Source organism: Dipodomys merriami, unplaced genomic scaffold, assembly GCF_024711535.1.
Source record: "Dipodomys merriami isolate MVZ:Mamm:240054 unplaced genomic scaffold, mDipMer1.0.p SCAF_11, whole genome shotgun sequence".
Classification (NCBI taxonomy): Eukaryota; Metazoa; Chordata; class Mammalia; order Rodentia; family Heteromyidae; genus Dipodomys; species Dipodomys merriami.
The window spans coordinates 35996422-36023468 of record NW_027202382.1 but is presented as its reverse complement, the minus strand read 5'-3'; the positions used below and the strand labels follow the sequence as shown (position 1 = coordinate 36023468).

General features: G+C 41.8%; 1 protein-coding gene across 2 annotated transcripts; it reads left to right on the top strand.

The window, feature by feature from the left end:
• Nucleotides 1-25995, top strand: LOC138820882 (stomatin). Of its 2 annotated transcripts, none has more exons than XM_070012843.1 (7): nt 1-159; nt 10680-10783; nt 11778-11850; nt 13962-14044; nt 18421-18624; nt 20148-20282; nt 23913-25995. In XM_070012843.1, the coding sequence occupies exons 1-7, from the start codon at nt 99-101 to the stop codon at nt 24105-24107; spliced, it is 855 nt and encodes a 284-aa protein (XP_069868944.1). In that variant the 5' UTR covers nt 1-98; the 3' UTR covers nt 24108-25995. The 2 variants fall into 2 exon arrangements, with proteins under 2 accessions (XP_069868944.1, XP_069868951.1); XM_070012850.1 differs by lacking the exon at nt 1-159 and adding an exon at nt 422-646.
• Nucleotides 25996-27047: the final 1052 nt, after the last annotated feature.

The following is a 27047-nucleotide window of genomic DNA, read 5'->3' as shown; positions in this document are numbered from 1 at the left end:
CTCGGGCCGCCCGGGTCTCGCACCCGCTCGAGGGATCACAATTGGAAAGGCTCGAGGTTTCGTGGCGCGCTGCAGAGTGCGGCTCCGACTCCTACAGCATGGCTGAGAAGCGGCGCGCCGAGGACACCCAAGCCCGACGGCTCCCCGATTCCTTCAAAGGTAAGCCGTGAGCCCCGGGTAAACGCCCGACGGCGGGCTGCCCCACCCGGTCGCCTTCCCCTCGGGGGCCGGCCGCGCTCCGGCCTGCGGCTCGAGGTGTGCGGGTTCCGGCGCGGTTCCGGGCGCGGCGTCCTCGCGGCTTCGTGCTGCGCGACCGCTTCGCCGAGTCGTCGGGCGTCTGCTCGTGTACCCCGTGCTTCTCAGGCTGAGGGTTGCGACTTTGGGGTGCTGGGGTGTGGTGGGCGCCACTAGCAGAGGCGCGTCCCATGCCCGGGACCCCGGCCGGGGCTCGCGTGGTCCGCGTTCGCACGGACCTGCAGGGCCCGGGACCAGCGCGTCCTTAGCTCGCGGCATCCACGAGGACGCGGAATCGCCGAAGTAACCGGTGGGTCTCCCGGTGGTGCTGGAGTCGCCGTCTCCGACGTCAGAACCTCATCAGTTTCACACAGAAAGATGTCAGGCTCTGACCCAGGACACGAAGTAGGCGGTACGTGTGAGAAAAACAAACAACAACAACCACAGCCTTAGCAAGTCTCTGGCTCTCTTCCTTCGCTTCTTTCTACCCCAGTCAGTTCCCCTCCTTTGGGGCTTTGTTTTGTTTGATTGTGCTAGTCCTAGGGCTTGAACTCCGTGCCTGGGCACTGACCCCGAGCTTTTGTGCTCAAAGCTAGTGCGCTACCACTTTGAGCCACAGCTCCATTTCCAGCTTTTTAGGGTACATTGGAAACAGGCTCACGGACTTTACTGCTCCAGCTGACTTTGAACCATCTTCTTTAGATCTCAGCCTCCTGAGTAGCTAGGAGTCATCAGCTCCAGTTGAGAACTCTACATTCCCCTATCATTACCACCCTATGAGGCCCTTCCCAGGCTGGAGACAGGAACTGTAAGTGGTTCCATCATATCCATTTTTTTTTTTTTTTTTTTTTTTTTTTTTTGTCGTGGGGCTTGAATCCTGGGCCTGGGTGCTGTCCCTGAGCTCAAGGCTAGCACTCTACCATCTGAGCCACAATGTCACTTCTGGTTTTCTGGTGGTTTATTGGAGATAAGAATCTCAGGAACTTTGCTACCCAGGCTGGCATTAGACCATGATCTTCAGATCTCAGCCTCCTGAGTAGCAAGGATTACAGGCATGAGACAGTGAGCCACCGGCGACCGGCCATATCCACTTTTGAAGAAACTGCTGCCATCAAGAGAGCTGCCATCCTGAACATTTATTGGCTAACTCCTTGAGGGAGGGAAGGAATGCCCAATAAAGTTAGGCCCAAAATGATTCAGGAATAATGAGATCCTCTCAGGATCCTTTACCCATCCTAAGGAATTAGTTCTAAAGATAGAATTTCAGAATGGACAATAGTGAAACTGAGGCAAGATGAGCTTTTCCAGTACCCCACAACAAACACATCTGGAATAATCTATTCTGGTTATTTTGGTTTGGTTTGGTTTTGTGAGTCTTTTCGCTTTTGCCCAGGCGAGCCTCTAATGCACTTATTCTACCCCCTCTCCCTCCCAATTGCCTGAGATTATAGGCGTGCTCCACCGGAATTATCAATAAATAATTCTAAACATGTATGAAGCAGCCTTTTTTTCACCCATCTGAATATAATTTCCTTTGCCCAGAGATACATGTCTTGAATTCCTTCTTGCACCAAAAGAGTTATAGAGTGCTGATGCTGTAGCTCTGTGGTAGTGTGCAAGGAAGGGAGCCTGGGTTCCATCCCTGCCACCACCACATATGCGCACTGGATCTGCTGGATCCTCACAACAGGGGTAGTGCTGTTGCTATCTCTGCTTTATACTTTAAGAAACTGATACAGAGGTTAAATTCCTTAAAGCTACACAGGTTTAGTGGAATCATATTTAATACCTTCATGTAAGTAATTCTAGAACTTGAACAAGAAAAAAAAAAGTCTATTACCAACTCTTCAATAGTTGTCATTTCCTAGACAAAAACAGTGGGTTGAATCCTTTCCTTTGTACCTTGACCTTTGTTGGTACAGTTTTTACCTTGTACATTATTTATTTTGCTGGTCCTGTGGCTTGAACACAGAGTCTGGATGCTCTTTGGGCTCAAGGTTAGTGCTCTACCACTTGAGGTACAGCACTATTCCCAGCCTTTTCTTAGTAGTTCATTGGAGATAAGAGTCTCATGGACTGGCTTTAAACTATAATCCTTAGGTCTCAGCCTACTTTACAGGTGTGAGCCACCAGCGGCCAGCTATTTACTTATTTTTGTGTTAATTGTACTAACGTGTATCATTATGATATTTCCAGATATGCATATAATGTAAATTCACCCCCTCTATTATACTTCCTTAGTCCACTTTCTTCTTGTACCCTGACCTTCTAGGAGAAAACTACAGTGAAGATTGAGTTTGGGAGAGTTGTTTGGTAATAAATATGATCTTTGAGGTTAATAGTCAAAGACCAGCTGTTTCTCTATTACTATGTATAGCCTCTTCTATAACAGGGATGCTTAGATTTTCTATTTTCAATTTTTCACAAATGAAGCTTCTTACTAGGACAAATATACTATCTTAGTAATTATAGTCTGTTTACTAATAATATAAACCCAGATAAGCAGCCTACCTATAGTAAGAATATGTGATGAAGAACATGATGATCATACCCTCAAATCAACACTTTGCGTTACAGCGAACAATAAAGTAAGCAGTCAGACTGGCTTGGAACTCACTGTATAGCCTCAGCTGGCCTCAAACTCCTTCTGCTTTTGTTTCCTAATTGCTGGGATTATAGGCCACAGATCAGATTTTTACTTTAAGTTAATTTACTTGGTTTGACACTAAACCTTTTTCTTTTAAGAAACTAATGAAAATGAATGCACCTGTTCCCCAGATACATACAAACAAATTTTTCTTGTTCTGTAAGTTTTTTTTTCTAATGGTAAGCCATAGAGACTTGATACTGGGGGGAAGGGGGAATTTACTGCTGGAATATCTTAAATAGAATTTGTTGTTTTTGGGGGGGGGCTGAACTCTGGGCCTGGGCGCTGTCCCTCAGCTCTTCAGCTCAAGGCTAGTACTCTACCACTCTACCACTTGAGCCACAGTGCCACTTCCAGCTTTTTTCTTTTTGCTTATGTGGTGCTGAGGAATCGAACCCAGGGTCTCATGCATGCAAGGCAAGCGCTCTAGCACTGAGCCACCTTCCCAGCCCTTAAATAGAATTTCTTAAATGCTTGTCATGTGCCAGAGACCACCTAAGTGCTACACAAGCATTATCTCTTGGGTGCTAGTCATGTGATAAAAGCAACTTAAGTATTTACAAAGGTCTAATTGCACGTCTACAACAAATAAAGTACCATTCTGTTTTATAGTAAGAAAACTGAAGCCAGAGTGATAAAAATCACATACAGTTCATAAGACTCAGAATCAGGTTTCAAACTTAGGCTATCTGATTTTCCAAACCATGTTCTCTGTCCCAGAGCTACCACCAAAATGCATATCCGATCTTAGCCAACTTTAGTACACACTGAAGTTGAGAAACAGTAAACAAGGAAAGCCCAAAGGAGCCCACCTTCAGTCAAGGCCTAGTATATAAGACAGTTCTAGAGGACTGCTTCTGAGGGAAGCAGTAGAATTACAAAAGCTCAACTCTGCCTCTTTGTGTATCTGCTGAAAATTAATCCTAGATAGTTAGATATGACCAGAATCAAAACATGTCTAATTTGTCCTAAAGCCAGTGCTCTAGCTTTGTAATGAAATAATGCAGATGGATTGCAAAGAAATGTATCATTGTAATTAAGAGTCATATCAACAGGATAAATCTCTCTGGGAGAGTCTCAGAAAATAAGCAGAATCATGGGACTGATTTGTTTATTTCAGTTGTTACAGTGTCAGATTAGGGAGACTTTGTACTTCTTTAATAATCAACCTGAGCTAAACCATTCATGGTCATAAATTAACTCAATTAATTTGTAGGTTAAAACTACAGAAGCTGTCATGTACTTGTAATTAAATAAATTTTTGTGCCACCTAATTGTAAATTTTACACTGTAAAAGCATCATTAACTGCTGAGTTAGCTTTGCAAAAGAGCCAAGTAGAGTCTGGAGGCATGGCTTCAGCAGTAAGAGCACCTGCCTAGCAAACACAAAGCCCTGTGTTCAAACTTGAAAAAGTGATACAGTTGAGATTGAAAATCCGCTGGATACTGGTAGCTCATGCCTGTAGTCTTAGCAACTCAGGAGGTGGAGACCTGAGGATCATAGTTCAAAGCCAATCCAGGCAGAAAAGTCCATGAGACTCTTATCTCCCTTCAATAGATTACTGAGAAAAAGGCAGAAGTGGTGCTATGGCTCAAGTGGTAGAGAAGTAGCTTTTTGCATAGAGGCTCAGGGACAGTGCCTAGGTCCTGAGTTCAAGCCCCAGGATGGGCAAAAAAAAAAGTTTTTAAAAAGAAAGGAGAGCCAGGCATGGTGGCTCATGCCTGTAATCCTAGCTACTCTGGAGGCTAAGAGCTGAGGATCATGGTTCAAAGCCAGTCTGGGCAGGGTGAGAGTCTTATCTCCAATAAACCACTCAGAAAACTGGAAGTGGCTAAGGCTCAAGTGGTAGAGTGCTAGCCTTGAGCTGAAGAGCTCAGGGACAGCAACTGGGCCCAGAGTTCAAGCCCCATGACCGACAAAAAAAAAGGAAGAAGAGGAAGAGGAGGAAAGGAAAAGCAATTTCCTGAAAACTATTATAATCACAGAAAAGTGAACACCCTGCTCTGAGTCTGTCATTGTTTGTTGTAACCCAAAGTGTTGTTTTAGGGTATGATCATGATGTTCTTTATCACATGTTCTTACTATGGGTAGGCTGCTTATCTGGGTTTATATTATAAACAGACTATAATTACCAACATAGTATACTGTCCTAGTAAGGAGCCTCATTTGAGAAAAATTAAAAGTAGACTAGTTAAGCACCCTGTTATAGAAAGAAGAAAGAAGGAAATGTATATCAGTAGAGAATTGATTCCTCAGTCCTTTTTTTTCCATGTTTATCCAAGTTCTGGGACCACTAGAGAAACTTAAACCCCAAGCTTTGGCTTTGATTTTGACTTTGCTATTAGTAGATTAGCTTTGAAAACACAACCAAGAAAATGCCTGTCTTAAAGGAATAGACAGTAAAAATGATAACAAATTTGTGGTCCACTAGAGTGAGCCCTTAGGAAAGGTAGAGTAGTGTAGGAAAAGAAAACAGACATTAGAATCGGAAGATCTAGGTTGAGATCTTAGTACTCTCAACTTACTATTTGGTCTTCTTCTCATCCAGAATGTCAGTTTCTCATCTATACTGTGGCCATAATCTTACTGCCTTCTAGCTCAAGATTTCAAGTATGAAATGTATACACACATATCTCCTCTTGAAACTTTAAGTGAAAACATTAAGATACTTAATGGATGAGAAAAAAAAAAGATTAACAGGGACTAGAACTTTTAAACATGGAAGGCTACATTTCCAGTGCTTTGTCCAGAAAAACCTTCAGAAAGCCTGGACATTCTCTGGCAAATTCAAGTTTAAGGGTAAATTGGAAAGATATATGACAAATGGCCTAACAAAGTTTAGCCCTCTCACTCCCTGCTCCAGACATGAAGTTCCTCCTCTAGAGACAGAGTCCCTAAACAGATTGTTAGTCTTCTTTTTTTTTTTCTCCATTGTGCGTAGGTCCCAGAAGGCAATTCACTTACTAAAAGGTTTATTCCTATAAACAATTATCAAGACGGACCTTAATGTTGAGAGCATAAAAAATAATAACTATTTGCTTCTTGAACACTTCTAAGTATCAAGCACATTATGTATTTTCTTATTTAATCTTTCTAATGCTGTGAAATAAGTAATGTTTCTTTCTCCCATTTTACAGATAAGAAAATGGAGTGGTAGATTTCAAATCAGGCACAAAATCCTCAGGCTTTTAGTCACACATTAGCTATTTGGCCTCAAGATAGAATTGGGAGCCTAATGACAGAATTTCCTTAAGTTCCTGTTTGGTTTGGTTTTTCTAAATTTTAGTTTACTGATGTTGCTCTCTCATGTTTTCTCTCCTGACTCATTTTATGGCTTGAAACATGGGAATAAAAGAATGCTTGGGAAATAAAATATTTATAGCTATTTAATTGCCTTATTCTTTTGGTACTAAGCAAAGAATTCTCTTGGTTTCAACTTTTAGAATAATCTTTAATAGAACCTCTCCTTCCCTGAAGGTTGTGGAGTGAACAGATTTTAACCTCTGTCATCCACATCACATAATGCTTCATCTGTATCAGCTCCTTGGGCCTAGTATTCATAGCTTCTGGCTTTTTGGTGGTTAATTGGAGATAAGAGTCTCACAGACTTTCCTTCCCGGCTAGTTTCGAACCATGGTCCTTAGATCTCAGTCTCCTGAGTAGCTAGAATTATAGGCATGAGCCACCTGTGCTAGGCTCAGTTTGTCTATTTTTAAGTGGTTAAAAAAGATGAATATTTCCTTACATGTGAAGAGTAGATGAAAGTCAGACTTCTGTGTCCATACATTAGCCCAGCCCGCTCATATTGTGTATTTATCGCATGGCAGTGCAGAGTTGTACTTGCCGCAGACTTTTTGGCCTGCAAAGCCTGAAATGTTACTTTCTGGCCCTTTAAAGGGGAAGTTTGTCAAATCCTGACAAAATCTGGTGTAGAATAATGCTTTAAAAAAACACGTATCTCGCCAGCGCTAGTGGTTCACACAGGAGGCTGAGGAAAGCTGAGGATCCTGTTCAAAGCCAGTTCGAACAGTCTGTGAGACTCTTATCCCCAATAAAAGCCAAAAGCGGGGCTGTGACTCAAGTGGTAGAGTGCTAGCAACCCCATGTCCAGCAAAAAAAATGCTATGAGAACCAATCATGTGTATTCTTAAGATAAAATTACTCCTCACCAACCTATCTTTCTCCACCCAGACAACAGAATTCCTGGTGGTTCATGCTATCAAATTTTTCACTCTGGTTCTGTTAAAGGGGAAGGAAAAGATGCCTTTAAATGGTTCAACTTTGTTTACTTCAGTGACTCTAGCTAACCTCCTGTGTGTGCAGGCTAATCTTATTTTTTAGATATGATAGAAGACTTGTTTCTGGCTTTTGTCAGCAGAGGAAAGCCATTATCTTTTGAACTTTAGAGTAATTAAATTTCAGGGACTAATGGATTTATGACTGCATATGACTTCTAGTCATGCCACATTCAATAGATATTAAAGTAAACCAGATGTTGTGATAGATGCACTGTTGTGAATGTTGCCAGGGAAAGAATGTGTTACTGTTCTTCCTGAAACTAACCCAATAAAAATTGCTGGGTAACTTGTCTGTTTTCATGTTTTTTGTTTGTTTTTTTGGTCAGTCATGGGGCTTGAACTTTGGGCTTGGGTGCTGTCCATCAGCTCTTCAGCTCAAGACTAGCATTCTACCACTTGGGAGATCAGGGTCTCCTGGACTTTCCTGCCTGGGCTGGCTTTGATCTATGATCTTCAGATCTCAGCCTCATGAGTACACCTGTAATCCTAGCTACTTAAGAGGCTGAGATCTGAGGATCCTGGTTCAAAGCCAGCCCCTGCCAGAAAGTCCGTGAGATTCTTATCTCTAATAAACCACCAGAAAACTGGGAGTGGCGCTGTGGCTAAAGCTGGTAGAGTGCTTGCTTGCCTTGAGGTAAAAAGCTCAGGGACTGCATCTGGGCCCAGAGTTCAAGCCCCACGATCAACAACAACAAAAAGAACTTATGTTAGTATTTGGCAGTAAGCTCAATTTGAATATTTAATGCCAAAATTGAAATGTATAGGATCATATCCACTTTCAGACCTTGGCTTTGATTGCTTAAGAATGTATTCTAATGCAATTTCCTGGAAAGAGTTTGGTAGTAAAAGAAGAAAATGAACTAAAACACAGCAAAACAGTATTTACAGCCAAATATTGGGAATCCCTAATCTTTGGGAGAGAGAGTTTCTACCTAGCAAAACATTGACAAGTGCATCAACCAATACATCTCAGAAATTCTGTTTTCCCATTGTTTTTTCTAAAGTTGCTAGAATTCCATCCTAAAGTAATGAGTGGGAAATTTGAAGAAAATGAATTTTATGAAATGTGATTGAGTAGCTAAGATTGCTTCTGCTCTTTTTCCCAGAAGTGGTAGATGACTGAAGTTTTATTTATAAGCCTGAAGTTTTATTTATAAGCATCCAGGCCTCTTTTCCTTGATGAATATGGTTTTGTAGTTTTTCGAGCTGTGAAGCTTGAGGGTTGAGAATAGGATCTTTTAATTGCAAAGAAATGGGGAAACAAAGTGTGGATGCAACCCTGATTGTTTCTAGCTGAACATTTGATATAAGAAAGAGTAAACTCGATTTTCATAGCGTCTACTCAGCTTCCTGTTCTCTTGATTTGCAATCCCATATACTTACAAGGGTTTGAAGACACTCTGCTTGACAATGGAAAGTGAATGCAGACATGATCTGGGCAGTGCTTTCTGGTTTGTCTTCATGTGCCTCTCTTTGAAACTATATTTCCTAAGAATCTCAATAGTCAAGCCTAGACTGGCAGTTTATATGTATGAGGAGAGGAAGGGAGGTAACATCAAGACACAAATTAAGTCTTTTAAGAAACTTTCCTCAAAAAGAGCAAATGTATGGATTTCCCTCATTTTCATCATGCAAATTTGAATACTCAAATAGAATAGAGGGTTATAGAAAGGTATCATCTATATTTATGGAACATTAATTCAACTTTATAAGCTGAATTAGCACTAATCCTTACTTTTTACAGTTGAAGTAACTAAGGCCCAAATATCCTTTCTATGATGGATGCTTTGTTAAACATTGGAATATGAAACTGAGTAAAAAGCATAGCTTATTGGTATAGTATTTGCCTAGCATATGTGAGGCCCTGGGTTTTATCCCAGCACCACCAAAAGAGGGGGGAAGGGTAAAAAGATACCTCCGAACCCTTAGGGAGTTTATAGCATAGGACACAGAGATGTGTGTTTTGGAGTGTGAGAGTATGGGACAATATTTTAGAAAGCACCAAATGCTGTCAGGTGTAAGTATCTGTAGTCCATCTGTTCTTGCTTAGAATCTGTGGGACTCAAAATCTAGACCTTTAAGCCTGGCACAAAGCCCTGAAACGGTCTTTTGCTATAAATAGGCATCACTGGAATTAAGAAGGCTTCCTTCCTCTGTATGAATATCAGATTTCATTTTCAAAATCCCTGTGTGTTGTACTTACCCAGTTTAGATATTGTCTCAAGAAAGTACCCCAAACATGAAACCAAATTAAGGAATACTTTTTAAATTCAGTAGTTCAGGGGTCAAAGAGACACAGAATGGGGGCTTTGTAGTAATTGACTTGTATTTGGATCCCATTGTGACCATGGGAAAATTATGTTGCCTCAATTACCTCATTCTTAAAATGGGATTAAAAATGCTGGGGCTGGAAAGGTGGCTCAGTAGTAGAGTGCTTGTCTTGCATGCATGAGGCCCTAGGTTTGATTTCTCAGCACCACATAAGCAGAAAAAGCCAGAAGTGGCGCTGTGGCTCAAGTGGTAGAGTGCTAGCCTTGAGCTGAAGAGCTGAGGGACAGGGCCCAGGCTCAAAGTTCAGGCCCCACAACCGACAAACACAACAACAAAAAACCATGATAAAAATACTTAGCTTTTAGATCTAAAATACATTAGGACATAGTAAATTATACAGGTCTCTAGGCATTCACATACAGTAAGACCAAAGGAGCATACTCTTAGGAGAGGAACAGAAAGACAAAATGCTTGTCTGCATCTGATTATCATACAAAATAATATTTATTAAAATGAACTCCAGGAAATGGAAATGAGGGTTTTTTTCACTCTTTTGTTCTCTTTCCTTTTTGTTCTCTTTGTTTATATGTCATTGGGAGATAAGGGGACACAGAAATGGAGGGACAGGATAAACAAATGTAGCAGGGTACTCACTGGACACTATGTTGAAAATGAACTTGGGGCTGGGGGCAGAAGGGAAAAACTGGGGGAGAGCGAGGGAAGGGGTGACATTATGCAAAAAGAAATGTACTCACTACCTCACTTATATAATTGTAACCTCTCTGTACATCACCTTTAGAATAACAATAAAAATTAGTTAATTATTTTTTAAATAGTACTTGGCTTCACTAGGCAAGGTGGCACACACTTATAATCCTAACATTTTCTTGAGACAGGACAGTCATGCAATTGGCTACATAGTGAATTTGAGGCTACTGGGCTATATGCTAAGACCCTATCTCACAAAGCAAATAAAAAATACTTAGCCTCCCAGGACTGTTGTGAGAGTTAAGTGATACACTTTTCTTGCTCGATAAAAGAAAGAATAGTGTGTTACATAGATTGGGGAATAGAGAACCTATACTCTAGGGTTGTATGAGGATTAATGTGAAAAGTAATGCTCAGCACAAAGCTCTGAATTGCTAGTGGGGATATAAAGATGAGGATGATGCAGGCAGCAGCCATGTTAATTCCAGTGATTCAAGCTATGTGGTTTTGTTTTCAACAGATATCCCAAATAAAGGCCTTGGACCTTGTGGATGGATTTTGGTGGCTGCCTCATTCTTATTCACACTTATAACTTTCCCAATATCGATATGGATGTGCATAAAGGTAAAGACCTTTTCATTTACATCAGGATGGAGTCCGTTCCTACTTACTCAACCTACTTTTATATGTGTAAGAGATGTAGATGGTCTAGCCTGTAATTTTTTTTTCCTCTTTTGGAAAACTGATTCTACTCATCAATTATACTGGATTTGTAATGCTTTTTTAAAAAAAATTCCCAGCCATCTAATTTTAAAGTAAGAATTGCCATCAGATATTTTCTGGATCAGGGATATGAGATGTTCTTGGAGTGCAAGTTCTCAAGAGTTAGCAATGGCGAGGTTCAAGTGCTGACTCCATGGTTTACTCATGGGTCCTCACTTATAAAGTGGAATTGAACCATGACACCTCCTTCTTCAGGGAACTATGGTAAAGGTAAAATGAATTGATGAGCCTGAATGTACTTATTGCAGTTTCTGCCATATCATAAGGGAAAAGGCTCTTTCGCCTACAAAATTATCAAGGTTTAGATAAGTGACTATCATTTACATGTTCTTAGAAAAATAAAATATGCTACAAGCTTTTTCAGATACTTTTATTGTAATTTTAAAGATCAGAACAAAAACCTTTGGAAATAGAGCTGTCGCTCAAGTGACCTTAAGCAAATACGCTCCCGGACAGCACCCAGGCCTTGACTTCAAGCCCAGGACCAGCACAAAAAAAAGAAAAGAAAAACCTTAAGCTTTTTTTTTCCTGAATAAATAATACATGAACAACTGATTATAAATGGTCACAGCTGAGGAATGAGGTAATAGATGTATTTCTGTATTATGTTCTATACTTTGTAAATTTCTACAGCGAATATTTTGTAATCAGTATGAAAATAGCAAATGTGCTTATAAAGGGTAAAAGATTGCACATGTTGTTTATAGATAATGTATGGATACGGAGAAAAGATAGGAGATAGCTAACCTGTTGAGAACGTAAGTACATATTTAAGACTCTGTGTATGTGTCTGTGCTCCTCATGTTAAATTATTATTTATGTTTTTTAATTCTAGATTATAAAAGAATATGAAAGAGCCATCATCTTTAGATTGGGTCGCATTTTACAAGGAGGAGCCAAAGGACCTGGTCAGTACTGGGATGCAAGGAGGATTATCTGAAAAGTAACTTTTAAAAATACTAATAATAACAATAATAAAGATCTTACCTTTTTACCTAGGGCCAACCTCATACTACAGTCTTCCTACTTGTGACTGCTCTGATAGCTGGGACCACCGACTCATGACACTACACCCATGACACTACACCCTGCTTGTTGATTAATATGGGATCTTGCAAACTTTTTTGCCTAAGCTCTTCTTGAACCATGATCCTCCTGATCTTTGCTTTCCAAGTAGCTGGCATTACAGGGCTTTTTTTTTTTTTTCATTTGCTTTTGTATTTGTAGGAAGAGGGTGTTTCATTTTGGTTTTGTGCTGGTACTAAGGCTGGAACTTAGGACCTTGTACTCTCACTTGGCTTTTTCACTCAGAGTTGGTACCCTACTACTTGAGACACAGATCTACTTTTGCCTTTTTGGTAACTAATTGGAGATAAGAATCTCACAGTTTTTTGGGTTTTGTTTTTGGGTTTTGTTTGTTTGTTTTTTTGCCTGGGATGGCTTTGAACTGTGATCCTTAGATCTCAGCCTCCTGAGTAGCTGGTATAAATTACTCATGCTTGTTTAGTTTTTTTTGAGAAAGGGTCCATAGCATAGGTAGCATAGGCTGGCCTTGAACTTGTTATATAGCCTAAGTGGACTTTGAACTCTTAATCATTATGCTTTGACCTCCCACATACTGGGATTATAGACGTAAACCATCATACCCTCCTCACTTGAGACAGGAGCATTCTAATTGATGAGATTTCCCTGTGAGGGCCATGTGGTATCAGACATTGTGTAACAATACCTGTGGTTCTAGCTAGTCTCAGTATTCTCCATCCCTGTGCACACTTCCTCCTGCCCTTCCCCTTTGAGCCCAGAAGATTATCTTTACACAGGAATGGTTACAGCTTTAGAAGTCAGAGCATGAGAATCCCTACTAAGGAAAGGCCTTTAGTTACTCATCTGGTACACTTCAGTGAAGTTCCTACCGTGTTCCCAAGGCCTGGGAATTGAAGCAAGACTAGAACACAGTCCCTTCCCTCAAAGCTTTGTCCAGTAGCAGGACACGAACAAGGAAATGGATAGCTACATCCCATGGGATAGGTCTTATGAACAAGAGACTTCCCAGAGCAGGGTACCTAACCTCAAATAGCAGTAGGTGAGAAAGACAGGCTTCGTGTGTGTGTGTGTGTGTGTGTGTGTGTGTGTGTCTGTGTGTGTGTGTGTGTGTGTGTGTGTGTGTGTGTGTGTGTGTGTGTGTGTGTGTGTGTGTGTGTGTGTGTGTGTGTGTGTGTCCGTCCATCGGGTGCGCATGCTGATATTAGGGCTTGAACTCATAGCCTGGGCACTGTCCCTTAGCTTTTACCCTGAAGGCTGGTGCTCGACCACTTGAGCCACAGCTCTGCTTCTGGATTTTTGGTGCTTAACTGGAAATAAGAGTCTCACAGACTTTCTCCTATTCAGGCTGGCTTCAGACCACAAACTTTAGATCTTAATGTCCTGAGTAGCTAGGATTACAGGCATAAGCCACCAGCATGCAGCTAAGCATGCTTCCTGAAGGAGACATCCTAGCAGAGACTTATGGCAGGGGAAGGTGTTGGCCACCAAGAAGGGTTCCTAACAGACACAGCACCACATACAAAGCCGTGTAAGGGAGACAGTGTGTTGAGTCATCAGGGAATCCCTCCAGAGTCATCAGGGGTCAGATATGCAGATATGCATACAGGATATGCAGATATGGCTGAAGAGGTGGCCTATGATGGGTCATGCAAGTCCATGCCCAGGGCAGGGTTGGTATCTTAGCTGTGGAAGAATAACTACCAGAAACAAAAAGATGGCTTGAGAAGAGATTTTCATTGAAAGAAAAAATGTCCACAGCACGGAGTAAGGAAATGAATTCCACAGGCCTCCCGTGGGGACAGTTCAAGGTGGGAAGTGGGCAAAGGGAGTCAAGGACAACATTCTGAGCTTCTAAGTTTTTCACAAAGAAAATTTGGTGACTTGCATTGAGTAGGTCAGTTCATTAGCATTGATGGAGAATTGGGCTGGTCACATCACTCTGGTCACTCTGATCCTATGTGTGTCTTTGTTACAGGTTTGTTTTTTATCCTACCCTGCACTGACAGCTTCATCAAGGTGGACATGAGGACCATCTCATTTGACATTCCTCCTCAGGAGGTGAGCTCCTCCCTCACCTTGGCTAACTGAGGAATTCTTGGGTGTAAAAGTGGTCATGACAGACCATAATTAATGCTAATGGGAGTGTCGAGTTACTGTCATTATTGTCATTACGTTTACTGTCATCATTCTCTATAAATTTCTGAGAGAAACTCCTGTGTAGCCCAATATTCTTTCCTGTTATGACCATTTCATTCACGAGACATGGGTTAGAGGCCAAAGAATTAGAATTGCTCCTTTGGAAGTTTAATTGTATTAGAGGTCATCTTGTACTTTTTCAGACTACGTCACAAAGTTGTCACCATTGAAATAGCAAAATACCAGAAGAATATAGACAAAGGTTCATTCCTCAGACTTCAGTGGCAAAACCAGGATTAAATCTAGTTTAGTCCTTGAGGTCCCTGTCTGGTGCTTTCCTTAGCTCAGTATTAGTTGCATTCTTCATTAGTTCTGTCATGCCCTTTATACCCGTCTTAGGAATCACAGAAGCCATGGCAGACAGAAAACCTTCAGGCAGGCTGATGGGGATGGGGGAATCCTGTCTTGTTTTTTGGCCTATGGAACTCAGCACAGTGTTAGAGCCTGGCCATGTTGCCTTTTCTAATCACAAAATCCAGAAAGCAGCTTAGACAGGACCTTGCTGGTTCTGATCCAAATAGTTGATGAGGTCAGACTTTTTAGTGCATACAAGCTTGGTGGTCCCAGAAATCATCAAAATGTCCATTTCTTCCATAAAAACAAATCCAAAGCCAGTTGGCTCACTCCTATAATCCTATAATCCTAGCTATTCAGGAGGCTGAGATCTGATTTCATGATTCAAAGCCAACCAGGGCAGAAAAGTCCTTGAGACTCCTATCTCCAATAAACTACCCAGAAAAAGCCAGAAGTGGAGCTCTGCCCAAGTGGTAGAGTGCTAGCCTTGAGCAAAAAAGCCTAAGGGACAATGCCCAGGCCCTGAGTTCAAGTCTCAGGACCAGCACCAAAAAATGAAAGTCCCAGAGCTCTGCTCTATCTCTTGCATGGTCTATCTTTCAGAGAAGATAAGACTCTCAGAAGACCCCCTTTCAGGATTTCTCAGATTGCTGGCATCTTCCTCTGTAAACATTGCAGGCATCTGTTGAGGTTGCTGAAAGCTGCTGCCTTCCAGCTGCTCTCCCCTCCCTGCAAGTGGATGAATGCAGAGCTGATTGGACTTGGCAAGCAATTCTTCCCTCCACCCCCACCCCTCTGTGAACACTCTGCCTACAGTAAACACTTGCCGGAGAAGCTGCAGCTTAGCAAGCAACTGAAGCAGAGTCAGTGGCAAGATTCTGTTAGAAAAGACATTTGCTTTCCCATCACTTTATGGAAAACAGTTTTCACATAGGGTGATAATATACTCTGTCGATCTGCAGATCCTTCTCTTTGCTTCTAAGCTAGAGGTATTTTTAGATTGCTTACGGAGAGGAGGGGAGGGATGCTTTGATGCCTGGTAGAGCTAAACAGCTACTTAGCAAGATGGTTGTTTCCCCCTTCTATTTATGTAGCATGTTATACTTTCCAAGGGACATCTTTTACATGGATCTAGTTTCCTTGATCTTCACAGAAATTTGGGTAGAATTGGAAGGTATTGTCAGCACAGGCTTACCAGGACACATAGTTTAAAGCCCTGCTAGATAGAGGGTGCCAAGAGCACATGCTGAGCTGGAACTGTGTTTGCTTCCATGCTCTTTTTTTTTTTTTTTTTTTTTTTTTTATGATTTTAGTGTGTTTATTAGATATAAATTCTGTTTGTTATCACAATTAGAGTTCAAGTCTCATTATTTACAATATTGTACAGGCTTACAGTCAATACAATCTCAGCTTCATTTTGTCCGAAAATACAAAATAAATATGGTCAGATATAGGCAGATTTATGGTTATTAAAGTACATTTTCTTAGTTTTACTGTATTTTTTTTTTAATTTTATTTGGGAACATACTGTACAGAGGGGCTACAATTACATGGGCAGGATAATGCATACTTTTCTTACCAAGCATTGCAGCCTCCTCCTTTGTTTACCCTTCACTTCCCTTCCCCGCCTCCCCCCTCCCCCCACCCAATTTTACCCCCCTCCCCCCACCCAATTATACCCCCCTCCCCCCCCACACCGACATTGTAAAGCTGGTTTTGACATGACATTTTGTACACTAAAGCTACCAGCACAACTATGTTTATTGCAGCATTATTTACCATAGCTAAGATATGGAACCAACCCAGATGCCCCTCAGTAGATGAATGGATCAAGAAAATGTGGTATATATACACAATGGAATTCTATGCCTCCATCAGAAAGAATGACATTTCCCCATTTGTTAGGAAATGGAAAGATTTGGAAAAAATTATATTAAGTGAAGTAAGCCAGGCCCAAAGAAGCATAGGTCCCATGGTTTCCCTTATTTGCAATATCTAGTATAGGTATGAGTCAAGCGGAAAAGGTCAGATAATGTGATGTTAGGAAAATGAACCCTTAAATATGTATTTTAATGTTTTTGTTTCTTTCATGCATGTGTTTCTAACGCATTTACAAGATTATTTCTTTGTTGCTTTGTATGTCCCTCCCCCACAGTGTAACCCCCGCTTTCATTATATTTGATGTCAGTATAACATGTGGAGGAGATGGGGACAAACAATTCGTTTAAGGATTCAGGTGGACCTGTTGCAACAATGAGAAGTGCTTCCATGCTCTTTGTCATTCATTCTTTCTAGCACCGTGATTCAGTTCAATTCGTCCCTTCCCCAGTGACCACCTGCCATGTATTAAGCACTCTACCAACGCTAGAGATACAAAGAGTTGCCCCTAGCAAATTCATAGGCTAGGCTGGGCATGGTGGATCAAGTCTTTTAAATCCTTAGGGGATTATGGTTCAAGGCCAGCCTGGGCATCAAAGTTTGCAAATCTCCATCTCAACCAATGGCTGGGCACAGTTGTGTTGTCCCAAGCTATGGGGGAAAGCACAGAGGCTTGGCTCAGTGGCATGCCTCTGTCACCCCAGCAACAAAGGGAAGCACAAATAGGAGGGTTGCAGCCCAGGCATAAGAGCAAAACTATTCCAAGAATAAGCAAGGCAAAAAGAGAATGAAGGAATAGCTCAAGTGATAGATTGCCTGTGTAGCAAGTGCAGGGCCCTGAGTGAAATAGGACCATCGGGTCTGGCCAACCCCTTCTTGGCCACATGCTGGATGGTAAGGTCTGGCATCTTTACTTTGGTAGAAGATGAAGCCACTGACTCCTAGGGGTAAAAGGAGTGGCCTCCCAGGTTAGGGGGTTTGCCTGAATGGTTGGAGGCAAGGACGGGCTTTTGGCTGATAGGTTACTAAACCTGTCATCCAGTGCCTGAAACTGGGAGTTTCCTGTGACCCTGCCCCCTGACCTGAGCCTATTTAGGCCTGGGCCAGTGTTCCTGTCCTGTCTCCTATCTCCTGCTTGTTCCCCAGCCAACATAGTATCACAATGGTGTTTTTTGTTCTTCCCTCTTTGGCCTGTTTGCTAGCTGTGTTAAGTGTATTTGCAAGCTGCAGGCCTTTGTAACAATTGGCTGCCTGCAGACCACTAGTGCTCCAATAAAGACTCCCAAGATTCATCCTCTCAAAATGTGGCTTCTCCATTTTTCTCACCTTACAACACATGAACTCATGTATGAATCACGGATTAGAAATAAGGCAAAAAGGCTTTTCTCTTACTGTCTAAATTAACTTACCCCACTCAACAAGGTCAGTTTTTACTCGATAAAGCTCTTAAAATTATCTGATAATGATAGCATTATCATATGTCAGGCACTTTTTCTCACCACTTAAAACTCAGTAATTCTAACAGCCAAACTTGTGAAGTAGGAAATATTATTAATCTCCACAAATGAGGAATCTGAGTCCCAGAAAGGTTAACTACTAATTTGGATTACTTGTTTTCCTGGAGCCTGCCACTCAGATTATCCTTTAGTCAAAACAAAATTATGTTACATTAAGCACATACTATAAAGTATACCATAACTTTGCTGTGTAAAAATATTCTTTCTTTGAGAGTCAGGTCTCACCCCTTCCACCCATGGCTACCTACTTTCTGTCCCTTAAAGTGTCCTTTGATTCCCCCACCTCCTCAAAAGTAGGACCCAACACTGGTCATGCTTTTATCCCTAGCACAATACTTTCTATCAAGTAGCTTCTCATCATTTGTTGAGTGATTGAATGGGTTCAGGGACTTGGATAAATTAGTGTGTTTTATTAGATTTCTAAAGATAGAGTGAACCTTCTGATGCCTTCTTACAGAAAATGGGCTACTGCATTATCAAAGTTAATTTATTACAATGTAGTTTGTATAGTCAAGAAATGTGCTACAGGATTGCTCCTTCCTCTTGTAGATCCTCACGAAGGATTCTGTGACCATTAGTGTGGATGGCGTAGTCTATTACCGTGTTCAGAACGCAACCCTGGCTGTGGCAAATATCACCAATGCAGACTCTGCCACCCGTCTTTTGGCTCAGACTACGCTCAGGAATGTTCTAGGCACCAAGAACCTTTCTCAGATTCTCTCTGACAGAGAAGAAATCGCCCACAACATGCAGGTGAGGAACATACAGACATGGCAGCCCCCTGGAAACTGACCACGAAAGCAAGGAGCGTGTGGATGTTTGAGAATCCTTTGCTAATTGAAGTTGAGGTATCTTTGGTCTCTTTGTATTTAGTAAGGTTTTCCAGACTTGGAAGGACACGGTTTTCATATGAACAGCCTCTGGGTTCCTAACATGACAGTGAATGTTATTTTTACTTCCTTCCAGTGTGTGCTTGGAACTTTTTGGTTTAGCGTAAACTTGGACATGTTAGAGCTCTCTTTTGTGGGTGAGTCCCTTTTGTGGGTGAGTCCCGCACCTTCCCTTCTGTTGTGCCCAGTCTTGCTCGTATGATAGATATCTAGTTAAACTTGGCTTGTTCAACAAGATAGTAGATACATTGAAGAAATAGGTGGCAGATTTATAGACTGGAAATCTGAATTCCTACTCAATTTGTATAGATCTCATCGTGATCATATTCCACACCTCTGCAACTTTATGAAATACCCAATATGAGTTCATTCCTACCCTTTTAAAGGAGGAAAACAATCAGATTGCCAGTGGCTCATACCTCTAAGCCTAGCTACTCAGGAGAATAAGCTCTGAGGATTACAGTTCAAAGCCAGTCTGGGCAGAAATGTTCCTGAGACGCTTATCTCAAGTTAACCATAACAACTCAGAAGTGGAGCTGTGGCTAAAGTGTTAGAATGCTAATCTTCAGCACAGAAGCTCAAGGATAGCACCCAGCCCCTCAGTTCTAGCCCCAGGACTGGCAAAAATAAAAAAAATAAAGGAGGAAAACAAGCACCAAGAAATAATATGACTTGCACTTAGTCACATTAGCTCAGGAGTTAGCAAGCTATAGTTCCCAGGGTCAGCCACCTGTATTTGTAAGGTTTCATTTATATACATCCATAGCATTCATTCATGATGGTTGCTTTTGACCTACATTTTTAATCATTGCAACAGGAACTGAAAATAAACAGTTCTTACAGCCAGGTACTGGTGGTTCATGCCTGTAATCTGAGACTAAGATCTGAGGATTGTGGTCTGACATCAGACTGGGCTGGAAAGTCTGTGAGACTTTCCTCTTTAATAAAATACTCAGAAAAGGCCAGAAGTGGCAGTGGCACTGCGGCTCAAGTGGTAGAGCACTAAACTTGAGCAAAAAAAAAAAAAAAAAAAAAGCTAAAAGCTCAGGGACAGTACCCAAGACCTAAGTTCAAAGCCCCAGGACCACTACACACAAAACACACACACACACACACGCACACACGCACACACACACGCACACACACACACACACACACACACTTCCTACACAGCCCTCTTAGAAGAGGTTGGCCAACCTCTGTACTAGCTCAATTAGTAACAGAATGGAGATCAGTTCTCTAACAACCCAGCCCCTAATGGGCATAAGGATAACTTTTTATGCCACTCTCCCAGCACCTTATCTGTTTCACATCCCAGTGAAAGCAGCTACTCTGGCCATCTGAGCAGAGATGGACGTTGACTCGATTGGCTTCTCTTCCCAACAGTCTACCTTGGATGATGCCACTGATGACTGGGGAATCAAGGTGGAGCGTGTGGAAATTAAGGATGTAAAGCTGCCAGTGCAGCTCCAGAGAGCTATGGCAGCAGAAGCAGAAGCAGCCCGCGAGGCAAGAGCCAAGGTAATGTTTTCTGTTTCTTTGGAGGGTTTTTGTTGTTGTTGTTTTTCTTGCTGAACTTTTTCCCCCCAAAATAAGATGCTCACTTTAGACACCTGGGACAGTTCTGAAGGCCACCAACTCTTTAACAGTTTTATGTTCTTGGGTTTTAATTAATTAGGTTGTTGCAGGGCTGGCCAAAACAGAATGTTACATGTGCAAATTCTGCACAATGTCTCATGGGGCTCTCAGTCCATTAGAACCCTGCCTATGTATTAACTCTATATTGGGTGATGTGGCCCCTTGAGAAGCACTGAGGAAAAATGTGTTGAGCTGACCTGAAACATGGTATCTTTTAAGATGAGAATATATGAAAATTTCAGGCTGCCTCACCAGACCCAGGATCAGGAAGCAGAGACAATCCTCAGAATTAAATGTGGGAACCATAAAGCAGTCAAGGATAAAGGGAGCTAGTCAGTCTTTCCTAGGCCATGTACCACTGTAAAATAGTGCTGGTTGGAGGACTTCTGACTCACAAGTTCAAGTATATTCCCAAATGAGCAGTAAAGGAGACAGACCACATTCACAGAAGAGAGCATCTCATTGATCCAACTGTGGCCCAAGGGCATGGCTACATATACCACGGCCCAGTAGCCTCACCCTGTGAGCAGCTAGAGAAGGAGTTCTCTTAGGGGTGTTGCTATGAATTTGACAAATCAACTAAATGCAAAAAAAATGAATCAGATTGTCATTAGAATATGGTAGTAGCTGGTGAAGATGGCTGGCCACGGAACCTTGTTCTCTTAGGATGCCCTTGAAGCCACAAATTGGCCACCATCATTTCCTAGCCAGCCCCAGGCAGAAGAATAAATTGTTTGGGATAGGTTTTCCTAATATGATCATTGATGCTCAGCATAATAACCCAATGGTACTACATAATCTTCATGTGCCTTCTTTTAAACCCATAACTTCTTAGAAACTAAATTATATATATATGTATGATATATGTATATGTATTATACATACATATGATACACATCATATATATGATTGTGTTAGTAATGTTCCCTAATATCAGCTAATTATTTTGAAAATTAGAAACTGCTCTTAGCTAGTCATTATCTTAAACCTCACTTCTAAACCATATTGAATAATAAAATTTCCCATATGTGGACTTCATAGACTCCTCAGAGTTCATCGTCCAAAAGTGCCAGTACTTGCCCAGGCACTGCAACCTCCTATTCCCCTGTCATCAATTAACCACAGCACTGTTTTCCACTGAGCTGAGACTTGGCTCAGAAGCCATCTGCAGTACTCCAGGTAACAGAGTTTGCCCCGAAAAGTGAAAGTCACATGCCGTCCTTGTCAATGAGAGATTGAAGCCCAGGAAAGCTAAGTGAGTGAGTTCTTCAGTGTCACACCATGGCAGTGCAAATTAGAAATCCCTGCTTTCCTCCCAGCCTCCCCTGCCTTCTATGCCATTCTTGACAGCATGGAGAGTGCCTGTCCTCTCTTTATAGCCAGAAGAAAAAAGAAATTCTGAATTAGTATGCTTTCAGTGGGATGGGGCTGGAAGGTTAGTCTGGAAGGTTCTCAGGAAACCTGGGCTGACTATCTTCAAGGTTAGGGTTTGCACAGTGAACCTGACCCTGCTGCGAAGTGCAGTAATTCTGCAGCAACCATAGCCTTATATTTATGTTCCCATGAAAAATAAGGAACCCTGCCTACTTTAATAAAACAGCCACAGAAAACAGAGAGGGTAGGGGAACCAATAGCTTAAGAGACACTGGAGAAAAAAAAATCCTTCAAGTTAATTAGCCATAGGGATTACAAAGAGGTGCTTCCCTTGATAAACAGCAGAGTGGCTTGAAAAACAAGGTAAGAACCAAATGTGGGCAGGTGAGAGAGGACCTGGAGTGCTTGTATTCTTCTGGTGGGAGTGTACGCTGGTACAACTGCTTTGCAGTAAAGTGGCAGTATCTACCAAAGCTGAATGTTTGCTACACTGTAGAAGCTATTGCTCCATTCCTAAGTATGTGGCTTACAGCAATGTACCAAAAGCCATGACTGGGATGTTCATGGCAGCACTTCTTAATTGCCCCCAACATGGCAACTCCCATGTCTGTTGCTAGATGTTCTATGAAGAAATACTATGCAGCAAAGAGGAAGAAGCTATATCTGTTCACAAAGTAGAAGATTTGTGAGACACAAAAGAAGACAGATTTTCTACACATTTTACAATAGGTTCAAAGTTTATAGACCAGCTTTTAATGGCCTCAGATCAGAAAAATGCCTGGCATGTGCCAGAGTTGACTGACCTGGAGCTACTGCATATTTGGCAAAAAGCCCTCCCCTCCCCCAAAGAACTTGCTTTGTTCTCTAAGATGCTATGCAGAGTGTACTCAGCCTACCTCTAGACAAAGCCTGTAGTATTGTGTTCATAGATTTGGCAGCTTGCTCAGAGCAGCTTTTCTACGAACAAAATGTGTACCCATCCTGATGGGTCTGGCTTTGCTGCCAAGAGATTGTGTATTAATTGGCAGTGGGAAATGAGATAGCTCAGCAGTTGGTCCATGTTCAGACAAAAAAAAAAATAGTGCCTAATTGGACACATGAGCTGACATGGAAAAAAATATCAGAGGCTGCTCGTCCTGTGGTAAGGGTTCTTTCTGTATTCACTAGTGCTCATCCTGGAATACAATTACATGCATCTCTTTGACCATGTCTGGCACTTGCCCACCAAGGCAGGACATAGTGGTTTGCTTTGATAATTGAAGGTTTAATTCTGTTCTTTCTCTCAGTAAGTCCCAGATCCTATATCAGTTAATGTCAATATCTATATAAGTAAAACCCAGAAACTTGAATTCATCAGGCCCTCTGCTCTCCCCTTCCCATACCAAATCCATCTCCAAATACTGCTGATTCTCTCCCCAAATGCCTCCTCAATCTATCTTACCCTCCAGCCTCCCTGGGGCCCTCCCCCAGTTTCTTCTCACCAATCTCTGCACATCCTTCTGTATTGTCTCAAATTAGGACAGAAGATGAATTAAACCCCTTTAAAGCTTTTCCATACCAGGTGCTGGTGCTCATGCCTGTAATCCTCGCTACTCAGGAAGCTGAGATCTGAGGATAGCCATCCCAGGCAGGAAAGTTCATGAAAGCCTTATCTCCAATTCAGAAGTGGCTGTGACCCAAGTGGCAGAACACCATCCTTGAACTAAAAAGGCAAGATCAAAGACAGTGTTCAGGCCCTGAATTCACACTCCAGTACTAGCACACACACACACAAAATATTTTTTACTAGATATGCTTCTCAGTATCATAAATGAATTAAATTATAACTATGTACTTATTGCTAGAATGAGATAGGATTCCATATAAGTTTTATTCTTATTTTTCATTTTGATGGATGAAGATGCCTAATTTACATATGTAAACAGAACTTTTTTTTAAAGGTACTAAAAGTCCTTATTTCAGCCCCTTATCAAAACATGCATCGAATGCTCTATCAGTTTTTGCTTCAGTAAGATTCTCTTTGCTTTTTTTGAAATCAAAGAATTGCAAAAGGATTTGTAATCATTTGGTGATTATGCCTTGATGTTAATGGATTGCTCCAGTCTTACTCTCTCCCCTACTGTCCTTTTCTGCTCACAGGTGATTGCAGCTGAGGGAGAAATGAATGCATCCAGAGCTTTGAAAGAAGCCTCCATTGTCATCACCGAGTCTCCCGCAGCCCTTCAGCTCCGGTACCTTCAGACTCTGACCACCATTGCTGCTGAGAAGAACTCCACCATCGTCTTCCCTCTGCCCATAGATATGCTGCAAGGCCTCATGGGGGCAAAGCAATGAGTCAGATGCGCTAGGAGAGAGAGATTGGCTGTACCCTTACAAGGATAAGGGGACCAATTTAGCCTTCAGCTCACAAGGAGAGAGAGTAGGGCAGGAAACTGCATATCCTCCCTCCCTTTCCTTTTCCATATGTTGAATGTAAAGCTTTTAGAATGTATAGTGGTCATAAAAACAGATAAAAGAATTGTTAGCTTTGGGGCTGGGGGTGTTACTCAGGGCTAGAGCATTGCATGCCTGAGGCCCTGAGTCTGATCTGTAGCACCATTAGAAAGGGACAAGGTGGGAAAGAAAGAATTGTTAGTTTGTAAATACTAAAAGAGAAAGATTGATCATATATATATATATATATATATATATATATATATATATATGATAATCTCCTAAGTCTTCAAAATATTTTAGGAGTTTGTATTTTTAGAACATTTTGTAGTAGATTAACCCCCTCCTCTTCTGAATTTTCTATCAGCAGCCAGGCCAAGAGCAAGAACATAGAGTAGACTGCCATCTGACTCCCCTTAGCCAGATAAATGCTTTGCAGAAAGCTATGACTTGGGCTATCAGCAGCTTCTTGGGGCCATCTGTGCCTTACCTCCACGGAATCTTAATGTCTCCCTCATATCCATCTCCTTGCTAAACACAAACCATGGGTCAGAGAATCCTCAGTGAATAGGCCCTCTTTTGTGGAAACCTGTCAGAACTAGGGGAAATTAGATAAAGATTACCCCAAACCCTTCAAAGACTTAAATTCACTGTTGTGGTGGTCCTTTTGAAAATTAACAGGTGCATTTTTTTCCACTTCTCTGAGCCTCCTTTTATGAGTAAACAATGCTCTGTGATCTGCCTTTCAAACCAATTTAAATACTTTTCACAAAAGTGCTTTTCTCACCTTGCCGATTTTTTTTCATATATCAGGTTTTGAATAGTTTTGCTATTTTATTAAAATATTGTCCAAGTTTTATAAACAATTGTTATATACCCCTCTAATAGCTTAGGGACTAAAACACTTAAAAAGAGTATCTTTGGAGGACCATTATATTTCAATAACCGCAGGCTACAAACTATTACAAGCTCTGAGATACCTTGGTTATGAATTCCATTAATTAGTAGCATGAGGAACTCATAATACAGTGGACATGTAATATGTGACAATCTTGGGAAGACACTGGCACTTAGGGTGTCATCTATAGAGATGTAGAACTGCTTTTTCTTGTGTGTACTTTGATGTAGAAAGGGATGTGGCAAGTGTATTTAGACCAGGGTTTCTTAGTCTGTAATATGAGGAAGCCTCGTCCATTTTGAATCACCTGACCCTCTTCCTTCCTGATTTGGAAAGCCGGCTGCCGACATTTGCAGCACTTCCTCTTTGAGGCTCTCAGTTCACCCAAAGTCTAAATATAAGTCATCTATTCCCGGTAGCACTCTCTGTATCTGCCTTTACACCTTAGCTGAATTACTGTCAGTCCCAGCCTGTTGGTCCCTTCCTGTCTTGTATATCCCATTTCCAAGCTCATTTTAGAAAACTTTGAACCACCCTCCACCCAGATTCCTAGTGGAGCTGATTAGAAGTTATGGCACATTTCAACTAGGGACCCAAGTTACACTTACATTTTGAATTTTCTTCAAGTCATGGTTTTTGTGTTGTGAAGTGGCTCACACATGGTGACTAAGGATCAGGAAACGTCATATCCGGATGAATAACAGTGCACCAGGTTCCCTGTGTTTTCCTCTCCAGATATTGAGTGATCCGCCTTTTTGCGTCTGTGAATTCCTAGTTCAGTAGGTTGAAGTTCAGTGGAACTAGAGGGAACTCCAGGATGGAGCAGTGCTGGTGCGGGGGTTGCACCTGCCTCCCCTTCCAACAATGCAGAATAAAGCATGTGCACTGGAATTGATTTTCTCTGCATTTCATTTTTCAGAAGGGTCCCAACAGATCCTCCAGTACCAGGATGGCCACCTTGCCCCAAGAATTTTCCCTAGCGTAGGTGAGACCACAGACCCACAAAGCCTTGGGCTGGCTTCATTGCCCTTCACGTTCCTCCATGTGAGACAGGAACCCACTTCTTGTCACTTAGCTATTCACACAGACCTATGTCTGCTTAGAAGAACAATATGAAATCAATGGGTTTTACCTTTTTACCTCCAACTTTTGAAGAACCATCTTAAAGTAATGGCAGCCTACCACAAGGCTGGTTATCTTCAAACCCAAACCTATCTAATACTGATGACTTCTTTTGGGGGGGGAGGGTTCCGGTCGTGGGGCCTGAACTCTGGGCCTGGGCGCTGTCCCTCAGCTCTTCAGCTCAAGGCTTCAGCTCAAGGCTAGCGCTCTACCACTTGAACCACAGCACCACTTCCGGCTTTTTTCTTTTTGCTTATGTGGTGCTGAGGAATCGAACCCAGGGCCTCAGGCATGCAAGGCAAGCGCTCTACCACTGAGCCACCTTCCCAGCCCCTAATACTGATGACTTCTAAGGTGTCTCTGTAGCTTCATGTGACACAACTTGTCTCCATCTTTCCTATACACACACCACTGCCACCGTGACATTTTCTATGTAGATTACACATTTCCCAAGACTTAAATCTCATTGGACTTTGCAGCCATATCTAAGAAAGTTTTACACTTTAGTTTTGGGTCATCTGATTTAGCTAAAGTTCAGTCCAAAAATGAGAGGAGTTCATAAATACGTGTTATAACAACACTGGCTTCAGTGGAAGAAGCCAGAGTTCTATGTACTTTCCATTTTCATGGTTCTTTTTTAAAATTTATTATTATAGAGGTGATAGTTTTTTGTTTTTCTTTCTTTTTTTTTTTTTTTTCTATTCTGGTCCTGGGGCTTGAACTCAGGGCCTGGGTGCTGTCCCTCAGCTTCTTTGTGCTCAAGTCTAGCACTCTACCATTTGAGCCACAGTGCCACTTCTGGCTTTTTTTTTTTTTTTTTT

Coding starts and splice junctions, on each gene's coding strand:
- LOC138820882 (XM_070012843.1), top strand. CDS start 99: ATGGCTGAGAAGCGGCGCGCCGAGGACACCCAAGCCCGACGGCTCCCC. Junction 160..10,679: donor GCTCCCCGATTCCTTCAAAG/GTAAGCCGTGAG, acceptor TGTTTTCAACAG/ATATCCCAAATAAAGGCCTT. Junction 11,851..13,961: donor AGGAGGAGCCAAAGGACCTG/GTCAGTACTGGG, acceptor TCTTTGTTACAG/GTTTGTTTTTTATCCTACCC.